General features: G+C 43.6%; 4 protein-coding genes across 4 annotated transcripts; 2 read left to right on the plus strand and 2 right to left on the minus strand.

The window, feature by feature from the left end:
* Positions 1 to 3,424: 3,424 nt before the first annotated feature.
* Positions 3,425 to 5,734, minus strand: FOMMEDRAFT_165675 (uncharacterized protein). Its single transcript, XM_007263248.1, has 5 exons — positions 5,649 to 5,734; positions 5,467 to 5,598; positions 5,113 to 5,390; positions 3,597 to 5,058; positions 3,425 to 3,533 (listed from the first exon to the last, which is right to left on the minus strand). Exons 1-5 carry the CDS (start codon positions 5,710 to 5,712, stop codon positions 3,514 to 3,516), a joined length of 1,956 nt encoding a protein of 651 aa, XP_007263310.1. The 5' UTR covers positions 5,713 to 5,734; the 3' UTR covers positions 3,425 to 3,513.
* Positions 5,735 to 7,370: 1,636 nt separating this feature from the next.
* Positions 7,371 to 9,161, minus strand: FOMMEDRAFT_26164 (uncharacterized protein; the record flags this gene model as incomplete). Its single annotated transcript, XM_007263249.1, has 7 exons — positions 7,371 to 7,865; positions 7,915 to 7,932; positions 8,026 to 8,163; positions 8,218 to 8,591; positions 8,637 to 8,772; positions 8,824 to 8,905; positions 8,968 to 9,161. 7 exons carry the CDS (start codon positions 9,159 to 9,161, stop codon positions 7,371 to 7,373), a joined length of 1,437 nt encoding a protein of 478 aa, XP_007263311.1.
* A 1,766-nt stretch (positions 9,162 to 10,927) lies between these two features.
* Positions 10,928 to 12,424, plus strand: FOMMEDRAFT_103104 (GroES-like protein). The gene is made up of 5 exons (XM_007263250.1): positions 10,928 to 11,296; positions 11,348 to 11,429; positions 11,487 to 11,679; positions 11,745 to 12,133; positions 12,190 to 12,424. The coding sequence occupies exons 1-5, from the start codon at positions 11,043 to 11,045 to the stop codon at positions 12,307 to 12,309; spliced, it is 1,038 nt and encodes a 345-aa protein (XP_007263312.1). The 5' UTR covers positions 10,928 to 11,042; the 3' UTR covers positions 12,310 to 12,424.
* Positions 12,425 to 13,074: 650 nt separating this feature from the next.
* On the plus strand, positions 13,075 to 16,001 carry FOMMEDRAFT_131786 (uncharacterized protein; the record flags this gene model as incomplete). The annotated part of the gene is made up of 6 exons (XM_007263251.1): positions 13,075 to 13,077; positions 13,132 to 13,492; positions 13,577 to 13,728; positions 13,778 to 14,405; positions 14,469 to 14,959; positions 15,015 to 16,001. The coding sequence occupies 6 exons, from the start codon at positions 13,075 to 13,077 to the stop codon at positions 15,999 to 16,001; spliced, it is 2,622 nt and encodes an 873-aa protein (XP_007263313.1).
* Positions 16,002 to 16,691: the final 690 nt, after the last annotated feature.

Below are 16,691 nucleotides of genomic sequence, written 5' to 3' on the forward strand. Positions count from 1 at the left end.
AAAATAAATTTCTTTTATTTAGAAAATATTTATAACTTGTATTTAACTATTATTTACACAAGCCACAGAAGGAAAAAATCAACTGATAATCTCAATTCATCAGTTGATTTACATTTCTCAGCACAGGGTTGCAAGATCCTATCCCTGTGCTGCAGCGAAATTTCAATCGAAAAAAAAAAATAGAATTGAGAGGGGCTAATTACTCTCATTCAAGTCAATTTTCAAACTCCGATTGATTTGCAGGCTTAGAATGGTATGTGTCGATCACCCCAGTGTAGCACCGTGCCGTGACGAAAGCATCCTACGCATTCCCTAGTACAGCACTGTGCCACGACGAAAACATCCTATGCATTCCATCTCACACAGCACAATGTCCAACTACAACGAATTTACTCAGGGAGGCTACTATGAAAGTCAAGCAGGTGGAAATTCATGGGATGCAACATAGGCTTGGGCATTTGGGGATCAGGTGGGTCCTGGATTCGTCTGTGCATTATGTTGTGCTGATTGATCACCATCATCGTCTGGCCGACCAAACAACTAGGAGGGTTCGAGCCTTCAGCAAAACACATCCTTTCAAGAGAATAATGGTAATAGAGAGGTATGTGCATTAATGGTCTGTCTCATACTGGTTACAGATACTTTGTTTCGCATCCTGTCGTTCTGTTGTATGTATAGTTACCTCACTAGTCCCCAGCTTTCAATTCACTTTGTGTATTGCCTTCATTTCCTTCTGTCATACATGTTTTCCACACTCCATTCTGTATCTGTGATTTATTCCTTCTCTTGATTTACTTTAGTCCAGCATTCCTCTTTGCCAAGCATTACTGATTACCTATGGTTTGACTGCTGTTACATTATGGCAGATACTGCTAGCATCATCTGGTTCTCTTGATGCAATGCTGGTGGATAACCAGAGCTTGTACAGTCAAGCACAACCCTATAATGTTGTGAGTTATACTTAGTCCTTCATTATTTACATCTAGTATTGCTAACTACTACTAGCATTCAAGCTAACAGGAAACAGCAAGTCCTGAAACAGATAATAATGCTACCACTATCACAGGTAAGGCTTTATTATAATGCTTTGAACTTTAACTAAGGCTAATATAGCTAAAGCATTAACTACACTCATTATACTACAAAAGTAGTATTCAACTGTTAGCACCCAAACTCATTTTGTTTGTTTGTGTAGTGGTCTGGACCTTAATGTATGGAGCAATGCTCTTGGGTTGGATGGAGGTGACTACATTAAAGGTGTATTGCCACCAAAAGGCATTTTCCTTCTACTGTTTACTACACAAGGCAACAAGCAAGCAGCTGGAGTGTAGAATAAAATCAATATCTTTTTTGTAACAAAAGGTTCTTAAGAACAGGTAGGATACCCTGTAAAGCTTGCTGCTGCTACAGATATGGAGAACCTTAAAGGTGCAGAGGATGACATTTTTAATTCAGAAGACTATCTATATAATAGAATGAACCTCTGTCTTCTAGTATATTTTATTTATATTACTTTATTAATTAATATAATTAACTAATAGTTTCTAAGTTACCTAGTTGCAAGCTTAAGAAATTTGGTATAACTATACTAGAAAATATCTTTACTACTAGATCATTTTTTGTAAAGAAAGTAGCTAATAAAATAAAAACCTTTTGTAAAGTAAGTTGTCCTTAGTTTTATAAGTTAACATTAATGAATGTCTGGTTTAGAAGCAGACTCAGGATTGTGCACATATAATTGATTAGAAAAAAATTCACATTATAGTACTTGAACATATCTCTATAACTGTATAGTGTGTAGATCTCTACTATAATGTTTGTGATTAAACAAGATCTTTTTGTTATAATTTCTATACTTGTATTTCATAGCTTTAAAATTTGAATGTTATAGTATTACTGTAATGTTAACATATCTAGCAATAATATGTTTGTAGAGCAAACTATACAACTACAATCATTAGCATTCCAGTTTAAGGACAAGCCTCTAATCACAACATTTATAACTTTAGTATTCATACACTTATATTAGAAGAAATAACTCCTAATAAACTAGTAGATGATCTGGATACAATTGCTACTACTGCCTTCTAGAGTATTAACTAAGACCTAAGTCTTTACTTCTTGCAAAACATTATAATTTTTGCTGACAAAGATTACTACTTCTTAGGATGTGTATGTTACTACTAACCCTCTCAAGGTACAGACTTCAGATTGTACCAATTGGTTCCTTCTGTGTGAACCAACATCCCTTACTAGCAAAGTTGAGATTCAGACATTGTACACTTTCTTTATTTATAGAAGTTGAGCCAATATTCTTAATAGGTGAATACTTCAGTAAAACACCTTACTAACTTCTCCCTCCCAGGTACCAACATATGTGTACAAGTATTTAAGAGACAATTGTACAATTAAGTTAATATAACAGTGTAGGAAGGAGACTAACAATAGAAAATTGAGGATGAGGTGTAAAAATACTACAATTGCTGAGTTGAAATACAATATGAACTTACAGCTGTTTTCAAAAAGGTTGGCAATTCCCACAATCATGTGATTTGTAACATACTTTGTACTTTCTTCTCAAAAATGAGAAGAATTAAGAATTGTAGGAAGCAGATACTTTAATCATACTAAGTAATACATGTAAAAAACATTTTAATACTATAAGAATCTAATTATGCTCTCATATTTGACAATAACATGAGAAATAACACACACACAAAAAAAGAAGCAAATTCCTTCTCTTCTAATCTATTATTTCACAGAATTGGAAAAAACATATCTCCTGATCCACAGAGCACAATACCTTCAGATTGGTCTCAAAAAAATCTCTACATAGACCTTTGTCTCCTAGCCAAATTCTGTAGAAAATGGGGGGCTTGTTATTGTGTAATTAAAGAATCTCATTGATTATTGAATTATATTTTTTAGTTCTTAAACTATATAATTTGTACAATTAGACTGTAGAATGTAGAAGGTGTGATAACAACTTCCTTCTTCAAGTTACTTAGTAGTCAATGTCTGACATCTTGCCTTTGACCTTGTTCTCAATATAGATCCTGTCTTTGACTGGACAATAGATAAAGATGGATGGATATGTGGATGTAATAGAGTTACTTGTGTGGGTCCTACCTGATCTTTGACTTATACTTTGGCAACCTCAAAATACTACAGTTCTTGGTTACTTGTTCTTAACCAGGTTAGACTTTTCAAATGCCACTCTTGGCAAACAGTGGTAGGAATTCTTTGAACCACCTCAGTAATAATACCATCTCATCCCTCATTCAAAGTGATTTGAGTTCATTAGTTCCACTTACAAGTTTCCTTTCAAACTAGCATATGTGCAACACACAAAAAAACAATTAAGTTGTTATTATGCAACTTCACAGGCACTTTATTCTGGGCTTATTGCATACAGACAATTGTTGGTTTACAAAGCATAACAAAACATATTCAAGATACATGCATGGCAAACTATCATATGAAGGCAACGAGACATCAATTCAAATGAACTTCTTACCTTGAACCGCGAGTCGCTTTGGAACCAGGTTCAGTAATTAGTGGTCAAATAGCACTGGAGAACACGACGTGAAACTTACCACTGCCTTGCGAGGCCTTGCTACTCGGCCTGCTGCTTAAACCAACTCGGGAAGCGTATGAGCCGCGGGTGGGCGAATTGTACGTTGCTGAAACTTGAATCGTCTCAGAACGGCGTTGGTTTCCTCCTGCAGGCTGTTGCGTTGTTTGCAGCAAATGGGCAGATGGCTGGGAATATCGATTTCCTGCAGAAATAGCCTGTGATTGTCCAGAGCTTGGTAAAGACGCGCGGCTGGGATTGGGCTGGGCTGACGTCGTTCTGTCATCCCTCGTTGTGATTGGTGCCCCCTTGAAACGAGAGTCATTGTGCTTGTGCTGAGTGCTAGGCCATCTGGCATTGTTGATGATGGTTTCAAAGTCTCTCCCCGGATCGAAACGTTCAGCAGGGCGCGTCTCGAAGCCTATGTCGTACAGCAACTTGAAACTCTCCACCGTTTCGGCGCTTAGCTGAGGGAGAACGTTCCTCGCGTTCTTAACGGCTTTTTTGATATCAGCATTGATGGACTTTTCGCCATGAACGTATTGATTCATCATCACACGGAATTCTCTATCAGTATTGACACAGAGTTCGAGCAAGTTGTCGTTTAGGAGGACTGCAGTAGCGCGACCAATCGTTACGTATCTCGCTTGTGCTTCCTCGAAAGCCTTTAGCTTGTCCACCAAGAACTGCATTGCTGTCCGTTCACTGAACTTGGTCTTTGCATCCTTCTTCTTTTCCGTCGCTTTAAGTCTATTCCAGGCTTTCTTCAAGGGGCTGAACAGACGATGCCTTTTACTCATATCATTGCTGGATGTATCGGAGCCGTCCCTGTGCGTATGGCCTTCATCTGGGCCCTTTTGCTTCTCGGACCTCGCAACTTCTTCACGGAACTCTATGATGAACCGTTTGTGGGCCCTAATCATGCCTTCCAGGCCAGCACCACGCTCTTCCACTGTCATATCGGGAAGAAGCTCGTGTGGAACGAATTCCTCTTTGGTGACTTTGAACAGGTCCTTTGCACGATCATAAGCCTGGAGGAAGCAGCTCGTGAACTCTGAGAATGTAAGTTTTGTAGCATTGGCTTCCTCCTGGTTCCCCTTGACTACAATACTTTTCTTCTTTAGGACCATCTCAAGATTCAAGGCCTCGTCCCTCTTGACCTTGTCAAAGTCAATGTTGAGGAAGTCCGACCTCTCCGGCTTCAACGAGCTGATGGACCGAATGGATTTCGTCTCCTCGTTGCGGCTCTCGTAATGCAATTTGAGGGGGGCCGGTTTGTTGAACAGCCTCTCGTAATGTACATAAACGGCCTTGACGAAGGGAGCGAAGTGGCACGTCTTGCTCTCGCGGCCCATGCGATCAGGATAGAAGCAACTAGACGGATAAACACGAGGTCCCCAGATCGCCCTAAAGCCTTGAGCAAGCAGATCACGAGGCGTGTCAGAAACATTACGGAGGTTTTGGATATCCATGAAAGCCTGGGGCTGAAGTATGCATAAATACTCGGATGTGCAACGATGCTACCGAATATCACTCACATGCTCGACATGAAGTTTCACCGTATCCAATTCTGATAAAAGCACATCCAGCTTCTCCCTCTGGCGCTCTGCTTCATAAGCGCTTTCCTTGATAGCCTCGGACATCTGCCTGTTTGTCTCCCTCTGGCGCTTCGCTTCATAGGCGCTTTCCTTGAAAGCCTCAAACAATGCTTTTGAAGCTGCCAACAGTGCCTCGGAATTGTTCACGTTGGCCGCAGCATCTTTGATAAGCAACTCCGAACGCACGACAACTTCCTTCTTTGCCTGTCCCTCCAGTGCTTTAAATTTAAACACGAATTAATTCAACGCGTCAGTCAGTAGGTTTGGAATAGCGAAACAACGCAATTTACGCACTGACAGAGTCCAGGGATCCGTGGGGCGATCCAGGCTTGTAAGTATAGGTGCCATATTGCGGAGAAAGGGGTGCAGCAGACGAGTCCTCTCCAGTGCCATAGGAGAACTGAGAGTCTTCGGCGGGCAATGAGCCTGGAGTACGTCAAAATGTGCGAGGGAATGCACCACACTGTATGACACACCTTGGGTAAACATTGGGGATGGGTCACCCTCTTCAATGATGGTATCGGACATTGTTTGACTCATGGGATATAGCAGAGATGGTGATAGATGGTGAGCAAGTCAGCAAGCGCACAACTCGCAAGGATGTGACTCATGCGGTCATAAATGTAAAGTGGCCGTCACATTGCCAAGTTGACTTTGGCCACAGACCACAACATGACGCGTGGTGTTGCAACATCAAACGACCTCCGCGAGCTCATTCCAGTGTTATTCAACGAAGATAGAAAGAATGCGGCTGAGATTGCACGTGTGTTGCGCATTCCCGTGCGCACTGTCTACAACATTCTTGCATTGTGGTGTGCAACGGGTTCGGTTTGTCCGACAAAGCGTTTGAGTGTGGGTCGGCCACGACTGCTAGATTTTGCAGATACCCACGTGAGTACTGTTTCATTCGATTGATGTTTTATCTGGTCTAAGAGGGCCTAACGGGACATGTAAAGGTATTGGTTCATCTTGCAGAACAAAAAAATGATCAATACATCTCCGAGCTGCGGATTGCTTTGAGAAGTCGGCTGGGTTTCGAGGTTTCCGATACAACAATATGGAGGACTCTAACAAGGGTTGGGTACACACTCAAGGAGGTGTGTAATTTGTCCTCACATGTCCACTTGAAAATGTTGATTTTTTGATTTTTTTTATCCTACAGATTTCTGCATCAGCACTGGAACGTAATGAAGCACTGAGGGCCGCGTTTTTAGAACGCATCGCCGATTATGACGTTGACGAAATTGTTGCTGTTGATGAAAGTTCATGTGAACGAAATGTTTGGCTGCGTAAGAGAGCCTGGGCACTTTCAGGACTTCGGGCCTGTAGGAAACAACATTTTGCTAGAGGAAAAAGGTATGTAACATAGCTTTGCTGAGTTGAAGATCTGAAGTAATAGGCAAATATGTAGGTATTCAATTCTCCCTGCAATTCATGTGGACGGTATGCTCGATTGTATGATCATTGAGGGGTCATACAATACAGCAAAGTTTTATACATTTATTGAACATCTCCTCGAGCGAATGCAGCCTTGGCCTGGACCGCGCTTCGTCATTTTGATGGACAATTGCCCCATTCACAAGGCCCCAGAGATCGAACAGTTAATCACTAGCCGGTGCGTTACAAATAGCTTGTCACATTCTTTTTTTCTAACATGGGTTGTAGTGGAGTACGGTTGGAATATCTTCCTCCATATTCGCCCGACCTAAATCCCATCGAATTAGCGTTTTCGCTTCTCAAGTCAAGGCTTCGTCGGATTGATGAACATCTCAATAGCCTCAGGGACGAATATTCTATTTATGAGGAGCTGTATCGGCAAGTGTTTACAATAAGTGCTGCCGACTGTCAATCGTTCTTTTATCACTGTGGATATTCTTAGCATGTATTCTTGATGGTAGGCCTCATGGTATTGTTCACAAGAAGCTGCATGTACATCAATCCATGTTCGTGTTATTTGTATTACTCTGATTGCTTTACAAGAAATTCACTGGTTGACAATGATGAATTGGGGCAATAGCATTGGTAAGACAGTGACGGTTGAACGTCTGATGTATGAAACTCCACCGGTTGACGGTGATGAATTAGAGCAAAGACGGTGACGGTTGAACGTCTGATGTATGAAACTCCACCGGTTGACAGTGACGAATTAGAGCAAAGACGGTGACGGTTGAACGTCTGATGTATGAAACTCCATCCAGCTAAGCATCCATCTTTAGGTAACCATCATTCTTCACTTTGGCTACGTCCTCATGAGCATATGCAACCACGCGCTTGACAAGACCGATTGATGCTTCGACTTCACACTCCATAGCAAGTGAGCACAATTCTTCGGTGGTGAGCCTCGCAACGTCGTCCAAGCGAGTGCAGTCATTTTTCTGCAAGACGAAAATGAGGGATGTGTAGGTGTGTACTGCATCGCGGCCTCGTTCAATGTGCTGCTGGCAGTAACGACGCCAGACATCTACAGTGGGGTAATTCAAGGGACCAGAATGTGTTGGATTCGGTGGGTTGTCCTTTGGAGTCTCAGAGATACTGTCACCAGCTTCGGAAAGGGTAGAAATGCTTGAAACTTCCGTATTCGGTTGAGTTACACCTGGATGCTGTGTTTTGCGACGTCTCGTACTAACGTCCAAAAGCCTGGAGCTCATACTAGCAGGTACCTGATTTGGCACAACTCCAGGTTCACTCTGTACCTATTAACAGGTGTGAGTCTACTCTAAGCATAGACTATCTTATACTTACAAGGCGTTGAGCATGGTCCTTTATATTTACATGTGTGTATACTTTGTGTTCTCCATTGACAAGTTGATAACAGGGACGTCGGTGCCTTAGACAGTGCATTCCCTCTGTCACCTGCTGAATTGCTGTCTGAAGTGACTCCTCAATCGAGTCCCGAGCTGCTAAGGATGCTGGACTTGTTTCAACTGTACTAAAGTCTCTTGCACCCTCCTGAGTCTGCCCTGATCCACGTCCTGCAGGCCTTTTTACTGTCTATAGGAGATGTGAGTCAGTTCTCTATTTATCTAGCATGTAACAATTACTTACTGAAGTAACAGGTTCTTGCATGTTTCGAAATACAATCTCACATTTCTTGCCTGGTTTTGCATTATACCTTTTGTATTCCTCCCAGAAATCAGCAAGCTCCTCCGAAGACGTGATAAACATGATATTTCGCTTGCTACCTGTCTTTGATGACCAGCTTGCTTTGTAGCCAAGCTCCACACTTGTTGGCATCAACTTCATCGAGGCAGACGCCAGCTCAAGGACATATAAGTATTTATACAACTTCTTGAGGCGAATGATCCGTAAGCCTGTCCCATCGTGAACACTGACTTTGACTAGTCTTTCACTATCAGTTTCGACAGTGTTGTTTGCTAATTGATGCCTGTGTACCACAGGAGTAGACATAATAGTGTCTTCTACAAATCAATCAGACTTTGTATTCACAATAAAATGAAACATACCTTCTTCAAATGTTTCACTATCCAGCTCAATACTCTCGAAGGAAAGTGAGCCCTCAGTAACTTCAGTAGCAAGCAAATGGACTACATCCAGTTCTGACGGTTCCTCTCCATATTCTACAAATGCCTCCTTAGTTTGCTACAAAGTAACTGTAAGTAATGTATGTAAATCCTTCTATAAAGACCATACTGCCTCTTGTCCACTAGAAAGGACATCACTTGACAGTGTTTCTGAGCCAGTATCCTCTACTTGATAGAGTAGAATACTCAGTCTAAAAAACCAATATAAACCAAGCTTGAAATACATACTGAATTCTCAGACACATTATTAGACACTAGATCCTTCTTTGGACGCCCTTGCTTTCTCTTCTCTGTCTCCGGCTTCTTACTCTCAGTAGGAGAAGGACGACTCTTCTTTGTCATATCATCTACCATACTCTTCACTTTTGCTGAAGGTTTTGGAATATGTTTGGTTGTCAGTGTCTCAGGTTGATTCTCTAGTACCTTTGTAGGTGGATTATAAGGCATAGTGGTGACACTACAAGGAGGAGGGTAGAGGGTCAATTCTGTCGTTGATCGGTCCTATTTAATGCCCTTGTGTAGTAAGAACACATGGCTACTTGAGGAAATAGACTTACTCAGAAAGCTAAATTAGAAAGTATGGTAATATTTAATATACATCAACAACTCAAAATGCTTGTTATACAGTATACAACTAAAATAATAGTTAGATTAACATGTTACAGAGTGTGTCAAAAGGATAAGTATTTATTTGAGTCTAACACTTTCTTTCTCAATAATGGAATTAAGGAATAACTGTTACTTATCAGACTATAAAACTTATACACAGTGTAGTTATAGTCTATAATACTATTATATAAGTATAACTAGAAGTTTATAAGCTGTTGAGACTGTGTTTTAGATAATTGTTGTCTTTGAAAAATATTGAGAATGTTACACTAGCCTAGCATTCTATTCATTTTTGTAGCCTAATACTTATTTTATTATAAAAATTTTAATACATCTAAGTTTTTATAGTATTAATCTAATTTTACACCTTTTATTCTAAGTGAATAGGATAGAAATTAATAGAGAATTTTGTGTTTCTTTCATTTTGAAAACATTTTAGAACACAACATGTGCTAAAAATCACATGATCATGGGAATTGCCAACCTTTTTGAAAACAGCTGTAAGTGAGAAGAATCAAACAGAAAAAATTGGCAAGGCAATGGAAAAGGCAAGGAAGTTGCAATAAGGAAGTCGAAGAAAGGGACAAGCCAGGAGTGAGACCTGAGTGCATGAAAGGGAAGACAAAAAATGAAATGAATCTGAGAGTGGAGTGAAGTTGAGGGCCAGGGAATTGGGTAAATTGTAGAAGAAAGCCAAAATGAAAGTGTGATGGTTATGAACTGATAATTTTGGATGAGAAAGAAATCAAAAGGAGTTCCATGGAAGGTGCCTCAGCGGCAAACGGAAAAGGTTGAGATTGAGATGTGATGAACCGTCGGAATAAGCTCGAGTGTGTCGTCGACGGCATCCTACGTTCGTTGGCAACAATCGTCGTGTTGCATGTGTCTGGCGTGTGAAATGCACCAGTAGATTGTTGATGTTGTGAAGGAGACCGTGTGACCCCAGTGTAAATATCACGTGAAGTTTGATATTCAAAGTTGTAAGTTCGGAATTGCATGTTTACATAATGACTCGGTTATACAATGTTGATCAGTCAAATAAATCACGATAACGGTTGCCATAGTTTGGAGTCACCAGACATAAGCGCCTGTAGGGCTGTGCTTTGTAATCGTCAGTACAAATAAGCACAAATTATCTTTCTCGCGCAATGTGCATCCTGCACTGTGCAACACTGTAAATTAGAGGTACAGGCTTTCTGAACCGAAATTATGCGGATCCACTGTCTCGATGTGAGGTAAAGCTAACTCACGGCCATCAACTTAATCCACTGCTGGCAGTGGAAGCATTCCATGCCGACTGCAACGCGTCATGTCATCCGTTCAAGCTTACTCATGGGCGGTGGTCGCTTGCTGGTGTACTCTAATCTTTGCAACCAAGCCACGCGGGAAACTCGACGCATCGTAATTATTCGTATCCAGTACAGCGCTATTATGACGTGCTAAGACGAGCGAAGCGGGCGTTTGCATACTGAATATGCAGGGTCCGATTCTATCGTCCCGTCCACCCTCAAAAACATGTCTCAGTAACGACTCGGCTGTAGTAACTGTACTGGGGCTGGGATTGCACAGGGGCTGCTTTACTAAGTTCCTCGTGCTCGCGCCCGCGGATTTATAAGATTTCCGGCATTATTATTCTGATCTCTTTCAGATTGATATAAATCTCTAGAAAACAGGGGCATTGGTTTTATCCCCATCTCATTGTCGACATAATCTTTGCCAATGGCTGAACAAAAGGCGCTTTTTCTCGAGACCCCCAAGGGCGAGTTCCGCGTTAGACAAACATCTATCCCGGAGCCCGGACCTGGAGAACTTTTGGTGAAGATCCATGCGACCGCTCTGAACCCTGCAGACTGGAAAAGGCATGAATTCAATGTCTTCGTGCCTACTTATCCTGCTATCTTCGGCATAGATGCTGCAGGAACCGTGGAGGCTCTGGGTGAAGGTGTGCAAAGATTTGAGAGGGGTGACAGAGTGTATGTCAACTTCCCCGTGTACCTCGTAACGAGACTGACTCTCATTTCCAGCGCCTACGAAGGAAACTTTTTCTCTTATGACAAGGCTACATTCCAGCAGTATGCCACGGTGCCAGCTATAATTGCAGCGAAGGTCAGCCATTTTCCTTCTCTCCACCAGAGGGTCTTCTGGTACAACTATGATTTACAGCTGCCCGACAATGTCTCTTTCGACGAGGCTGCGTCAATCCCTCTCGGTATAGCGACTGCGGCTGTAGGCCTTTACGCCGACCGACCAGCCGGGGTTCAGAAATACACACCTTCTTGGGAGGAAGATGGTGAAGGTTTGTATCGTGGAAAGCCTATTGTCGTTGTCGGAGGATCGTCTTCTGTCGGACAATATGGTAAGGAACTCCATCACAAACATATGTCTCGGTCTCGGAAACGCTGGTGCTGACATTTCTCTTAGTAATACAGCTTGCGAAGCTGTCTGGTTTTTCACCTATCATCGCGACAGCCTCATTGCACAACTCCGAGTTCCTTGAATCGCTCGGGGCAAATCACGTAATTGATCGCAAAGCGGATGTTCCAACCAAAGTTAAAGAGATTCTCGGTGACACCCCAGTCGAGTTGGTATACGATGCCATATCCGAGAAAAATACTCAGCAACAGGCCTGGGACGTTCTTGCTCCTGGCGGGACACTGGTTTTAGTTTCACGTGAGGCATTTGTCGACAAGAACAAGGGAAAGACAGTTATCGATACCGTCTTCGCTGATCTCCACTCACCGGAGTTGCGACAGCTGGGTGCCAGTTTGCAAAGCAAGTTGACGCACCTACTTGAGAATGGGACGATAAAGGTATGTTATATTTGTTATTAATCTGAGAGATGCGACCTGACGGGTTGATAAAATAGCCGAACCGTATTGAGGTGCTTCCAAATGGTTTGGCTGGAATCCCGGATGGGCTGAATCGGCTGAAGGAGAACAAAGTGAGCGGGGTGAAGCTTGTCGCCCGTCCATTTGAGACTGCGTAGGTACAGTGAAGGTAAAATAATATATTAGTAGGGGCATTAATATCATGTTATTACGGAAAAGTGTGGTCAGACATGTATTTATGGAAACGTGCCTTATCATGGTATGAACAAACACAAATAGTTACAGTGCAATGTGGATTTCTCTCTGTGTGCAACTTAGAGTCACAAAACTTCTGAACCAATAACTACTGTGTGCGGGATTCACTATTTATATGTGTGGGTGTGGTAAAGCAAATTCAATGCAATCAATTTACTAGTTAGTCCTTTTGACAAAGCTGATCGACGCAAAACAAAGGAATAGAGGGATTATTCGCTATCTAAAACTCTTCAGGTCAAATCACTCACCGACTCTTTGCTATTTCCTCTTAAATCCAATCTATGATTGCTTGCCAGCGTTACCGAAAACAATACTTATCAGAACGCCTGGACTTTATCGGCGCGCTAGCTGCCAGACACCTGTCTGAGTTGTGCTCCAGAGACTCTACCACTGCATCGGTGTGTTCTTCTGTCCAATAACATAAAATCAGTGTTGGCTTGCCATTCTGGGACGTACTCCGCATGTTGAATGCGCCAAACGTCTTGTATTCTCGTAGACGTACCAAATGATGGTGGCTACAAGCATCATTTGTGCCCATGACAAAGCGTATTTCCAAATATGGGGAGAACAGACCACGCTTCAAGTTGCTGTGTCTGTTGGCCCGACGCGTCAAATATCCTCACGACCCCTTTCCCTGCATTTGCTTCCCCCATCTCATGTAAACAACTATGGTGCGTCTGTCTTCATGCAATACTCCCAAATAGCCTGTAACTCACTTTCTGCAGGTTTCTGAAAACAGAAATCGCGATTCCGTTGCTGATCTCGAAGCTGAACTCTATGACCTATTTACAACTCATCATGAATCCCGAATAAACGACGCTGGAGAGCCCGCAGTCCCCGCTCATGCCCTCGTTGATGTATTACGCGTGTTTGGTGAACACCACGATGGCATGGAGCTGTTGGCTGACGACGAGGAGGCTAGGTTCAACGAGCTCGTCACGGCCAACCCTGGGATGGAAGTCACACCAAGCATTCTGTTGAACTTCCTACGCTGCCTGACGGAGATGAACGCAACAGAAACGCTTGGTGATGAGTCAACATTGCTTGAAGACAGAGGAAGAGAAGATGAATGGGCAGACAATAGTGGTCCGTCTTCACGTTCTTCAAGTCGTGGACCTGCTCCTCCCCCTATCCCTCCTCCGAAAACTCCGAACTCAGCTCGTTTTCCAGACTCACCTTTCGAGAGTGCACGGCGTAAGCGTACTGCACCACTTTCTCACGCAGCAGCACCGTCCAGCTGGAACTCAAAGCGGGTCGGCACGACTGCGAGGAGACGGAGCGACGCTGGTAACTACTCACGTGGTGGTGGTAGTGACTCAGAGGTACGCGTCCAAAGTACTCATGTTTTGACAATGCATAACCAAAGAATAGCAATCGGCCACTCACTCGCGACCGAGTTCTCGTATGTCACGACGACCTCGTGCACCATCAAATCCTGTGTCCCCCCGACTTTCGGACAATGAACTCTGGGACTCTCCGCCTGTTCGTTCTGCGTCCCGTGCAAACTCGCGCAATCGTTATGGAGGAAGCCTGAGTGCAAGCTTGGAGGGTATCATGTCACCAACCGATCGGCCACGTGTGGACTACGATCATGCCGAAGATGGGGACTCTGAGGACTCTGAGGATGAAGTGGACGCGACGCTAGGACTAGTTCATACCCGAAACGGTTCAATGGCCTCCCTCGAAACTATAGAGCGGGAAGAAGCATTGCAGCGCTCTAACCAGGACCTCCAGCGACGAGTAGCTGAACAGGACCGTATCTTACAGAACAGGATTACGGACCATGAAGCCGAACTCGAGAGGATGGAGATAGCCCTTGAAGAGACCAAGAGTGAACTGAGCTCGTCCAAGCGAGAGGAGAAGGAACTGCGCGCGAAGGAAACAAAATATATCCACCAGATTCAAGCTTTGGAGAGCGAGATTGCCAAATCCCAGAGGGCCCTCGAGACTGCCAAGGCCTCATACCAAAGCCTACAAAAGCTTTACCAAGAGCAATGCAGTAAGTGTACCACTCGTTCCTGAGTACCACAATGATTTGTTGCTCATGACTATCTATCTGCAGCGGAGTCTGAGAGCTTGAGAAATGCTCTACGCAATCGAGATCAACAGTACCGTGATGCGACGGAAAAGATCTCTCTACATGGTCTAGAGATCGAAAAATGGCAACAGCAACAGGACCAAATGGAACACCTCATGCAGTCACTTGAGAACCAACTTGCTATAGCACGTGAGGCCCAAGCGCAGCTTGAGGAACAAAAGCAGGAGAATTTGCTACTTAAAGAGACCATCGATCGTTTGCGTTTCGACATGGATGAGCTTCGAAACAAAGCAGACGGAACCATGACTGCTGAGGGCAAGGGCCAAGCCAGCAATCAGGGCAGCATCAGCAAGAGCCTCGGAGTTGAACTGGCGAGACTGAACAGCGGAAAATGGCCAGGCGGTGAATCTACCGATGAAGAGGACGAGAGTACTGCTGTTAGCGACCAGGAGACCGATAATGAAGGAACTGAAGGCGAAGATGTTGTTCAAACCATCATTACTCGTCGCAAGAAGGTAAGGAAATATTGCTCATCATACTCGAAGTGAATCTCGCTGACAATTGCCACAGAAGGTTGCCAGCCGAGCGATGAAGCGAGTAGAAACCGTCCAGTATGAGGACGTGAAACATTACTCCGACGCGTACACCCAATACGAGAAATCGGAGTTCACTGCGTCTACCTCCATGCAAACCGAACCAGAGCCAAAGAAGAAGATGGCATCATTCAGCACACAGACCGAATACAAACCAACTTCGTCTTCCTCAATTCAGACGGATACTACTCCAGTTCCTCCGCCTGTCCTAAAGGTGGAGACGGAAGTCCAAACCGACGCCCCGGAAGAATCAGAGCAGTCCGGGACGTTTGTTGCCGACGAGTCATCCTCTTCTCTTCATCTTCATCCCAAACGAGCTGTTCGTGACTTACCGCCTTCATATGCGGAGAGTAGCCAGAACGACGAAGAGCAGGAGCAACGCGACATGCGTGTGGCTGCGGAGGCTATCCTCAAATGGCACAGGGGACTTGAAGTTCCGCTTTCCCCTGCTCCTAGGGGTATCTCTGACGATGCTCTGGAGGAATGGGCAGCACTTAAGGAAGAGATCGGTTTTGACTGTCTTGCTGTCGACAAGGTGCTCGAGATGTCATACAAGACAGGACGTTCACGCGATGGTACACGAAGCGAGCGTTCCGTTGCCACGGCAGCCACAGACGCAAGCTCGAGCAGTCGAATTAACCGCTTGACCAATATCTACAACACGTTCGTATACGGCAAACCAGATGCTGATCATGATCGCTCTCTTGCTGTGGGGATCACACAAGCAGCGGTTGTTCTTGGTGGATGTATCATCGCTGCGGGACTCCTGAACGGACCGTTCTTGCAACCTACGTACCACGTACCCGGTGGCCCGACATATTACGACCGTGCAGCGTTCTCGCAGTTCAATAACCTGTATCCGCTTGGTGAAGGCTTCGCACCGGACGGTGCAGCGACTGTTTGGGATTTCATTGGACGTATTGGTGGGGAAGCTGCGAGGATGGCTAGGGGATGGCCGTCATGATGTGTTTCTTTTGAATTGATGATACCTCGCTTTCTATGTTTTTGTCTTTCTTTTCTATTGATACCAGATTTTTTTTTGCCCATCTTCTATTATGTGGCATATGAGTTTCGTATCTATGATTTCTATGGTTTATGTCTTATGATTTCTTCCTCATTTCTCTTTCACTGATTATGTATTCCATTCTTTCTTTGTTATCTATCTTGACCGTGTCGCAATAGCCCCAACTCAGTCCAATCCAATCCATCTCACGAATAATATTTTTCGTAGATCCTATCATCTTTCATTGCATTTGGACCTTCTTTCTTGCCACTTGTCATTTGTCATTTAATCGTCTTTGCGGGTTTTCGAATACTTCGAACTTTCAGGGTTTTGCTAACTTTCGACTTTTTCACGCTTCGATCTTCTTCGCTTGCCCTCGTTTCACTTGCCCCGAGACTGATTACTGATATTTTTTTAATAAGCTATGCTGCGTTGGTGATTTTTTTCTTCTGCCTTTCTACTCTTTCCATCTTTTTTTCCCGTCAGGTTACACATATATTTGTGTATATTTGTAGTTTTATGGTTCGGAAGGTCCTTTTGTACTGATTACTTTACCTGTGAAATAGATAAGCAGCTTACTTACTTTCTGTCTTGTGTGGGGTCTTCTGCGTCTTTGAGCTGGTTGATGGATAATACTTTAGGAACATAAAA

Source organism: Fomitiporia mediterranea, assembly GCF_000271605.1.
Source record: "Fomitiporia mediterranea MF3/22 unplaced genomic scaffold FOMMEscaffold_2, whole genome shotgun sequence".
Lineage (NCBI taxonomy): Eukaryota > Fungi > Basidiomycota > Agaricomycetes > Hymenochaetales > Hymenochaetaceae > Fomitiporia > Fomitiporia mediterranea.

Excerpts from the sequence above, each read along its gene's own strand:
- FOMMEDRAFT_165675 (XM_007263248.1), bottom strand. The coding sequence starts at position 5,712 with ATGAGTCAAACAATGTCCGATACCATCATTGAAGAGGGTGACCCATCC. Across the intron at positions 5,391-5,466 it reads CGGATCCCTGGACTCTGTCA|CACTGGAGGGACAGGCAAAG; the intron begins GTGCGTAAATTG and ends TTAAATTTAAAG. Across the intron at positions 5,059-5,112 it reads TGAAACTTCATGTCGAGCAT|CCCCAGGCTTTCATGGATAT; the intron begins GTGAGTGATATT and ends TGCATACTTCAG.
- FOMMEDRAFT_103104 (XM_007263250.1), top strand. The coding sequence starts at position 11,043 with ATGGCTGAACAAAAGGCGCTTTTTCTCGAGACCCCCAAGGGCGAGTTC. Across the intron at positions 11,297-11,347 it reads TTTGAGAGGGGTGACAGAGT|CGCCTACGAAGGAAACTTTT; the intron begins GTATGTCAACTT and ends TCTCATTTCCAG. Across the intron at positions 11,430-11,486 it reads CAGCTATAATTGCAGCGAAG|CTGCCCGACAATGTCTCTTT; the intron begins GTCAGCCATTTT and ends TATGATTTACAG.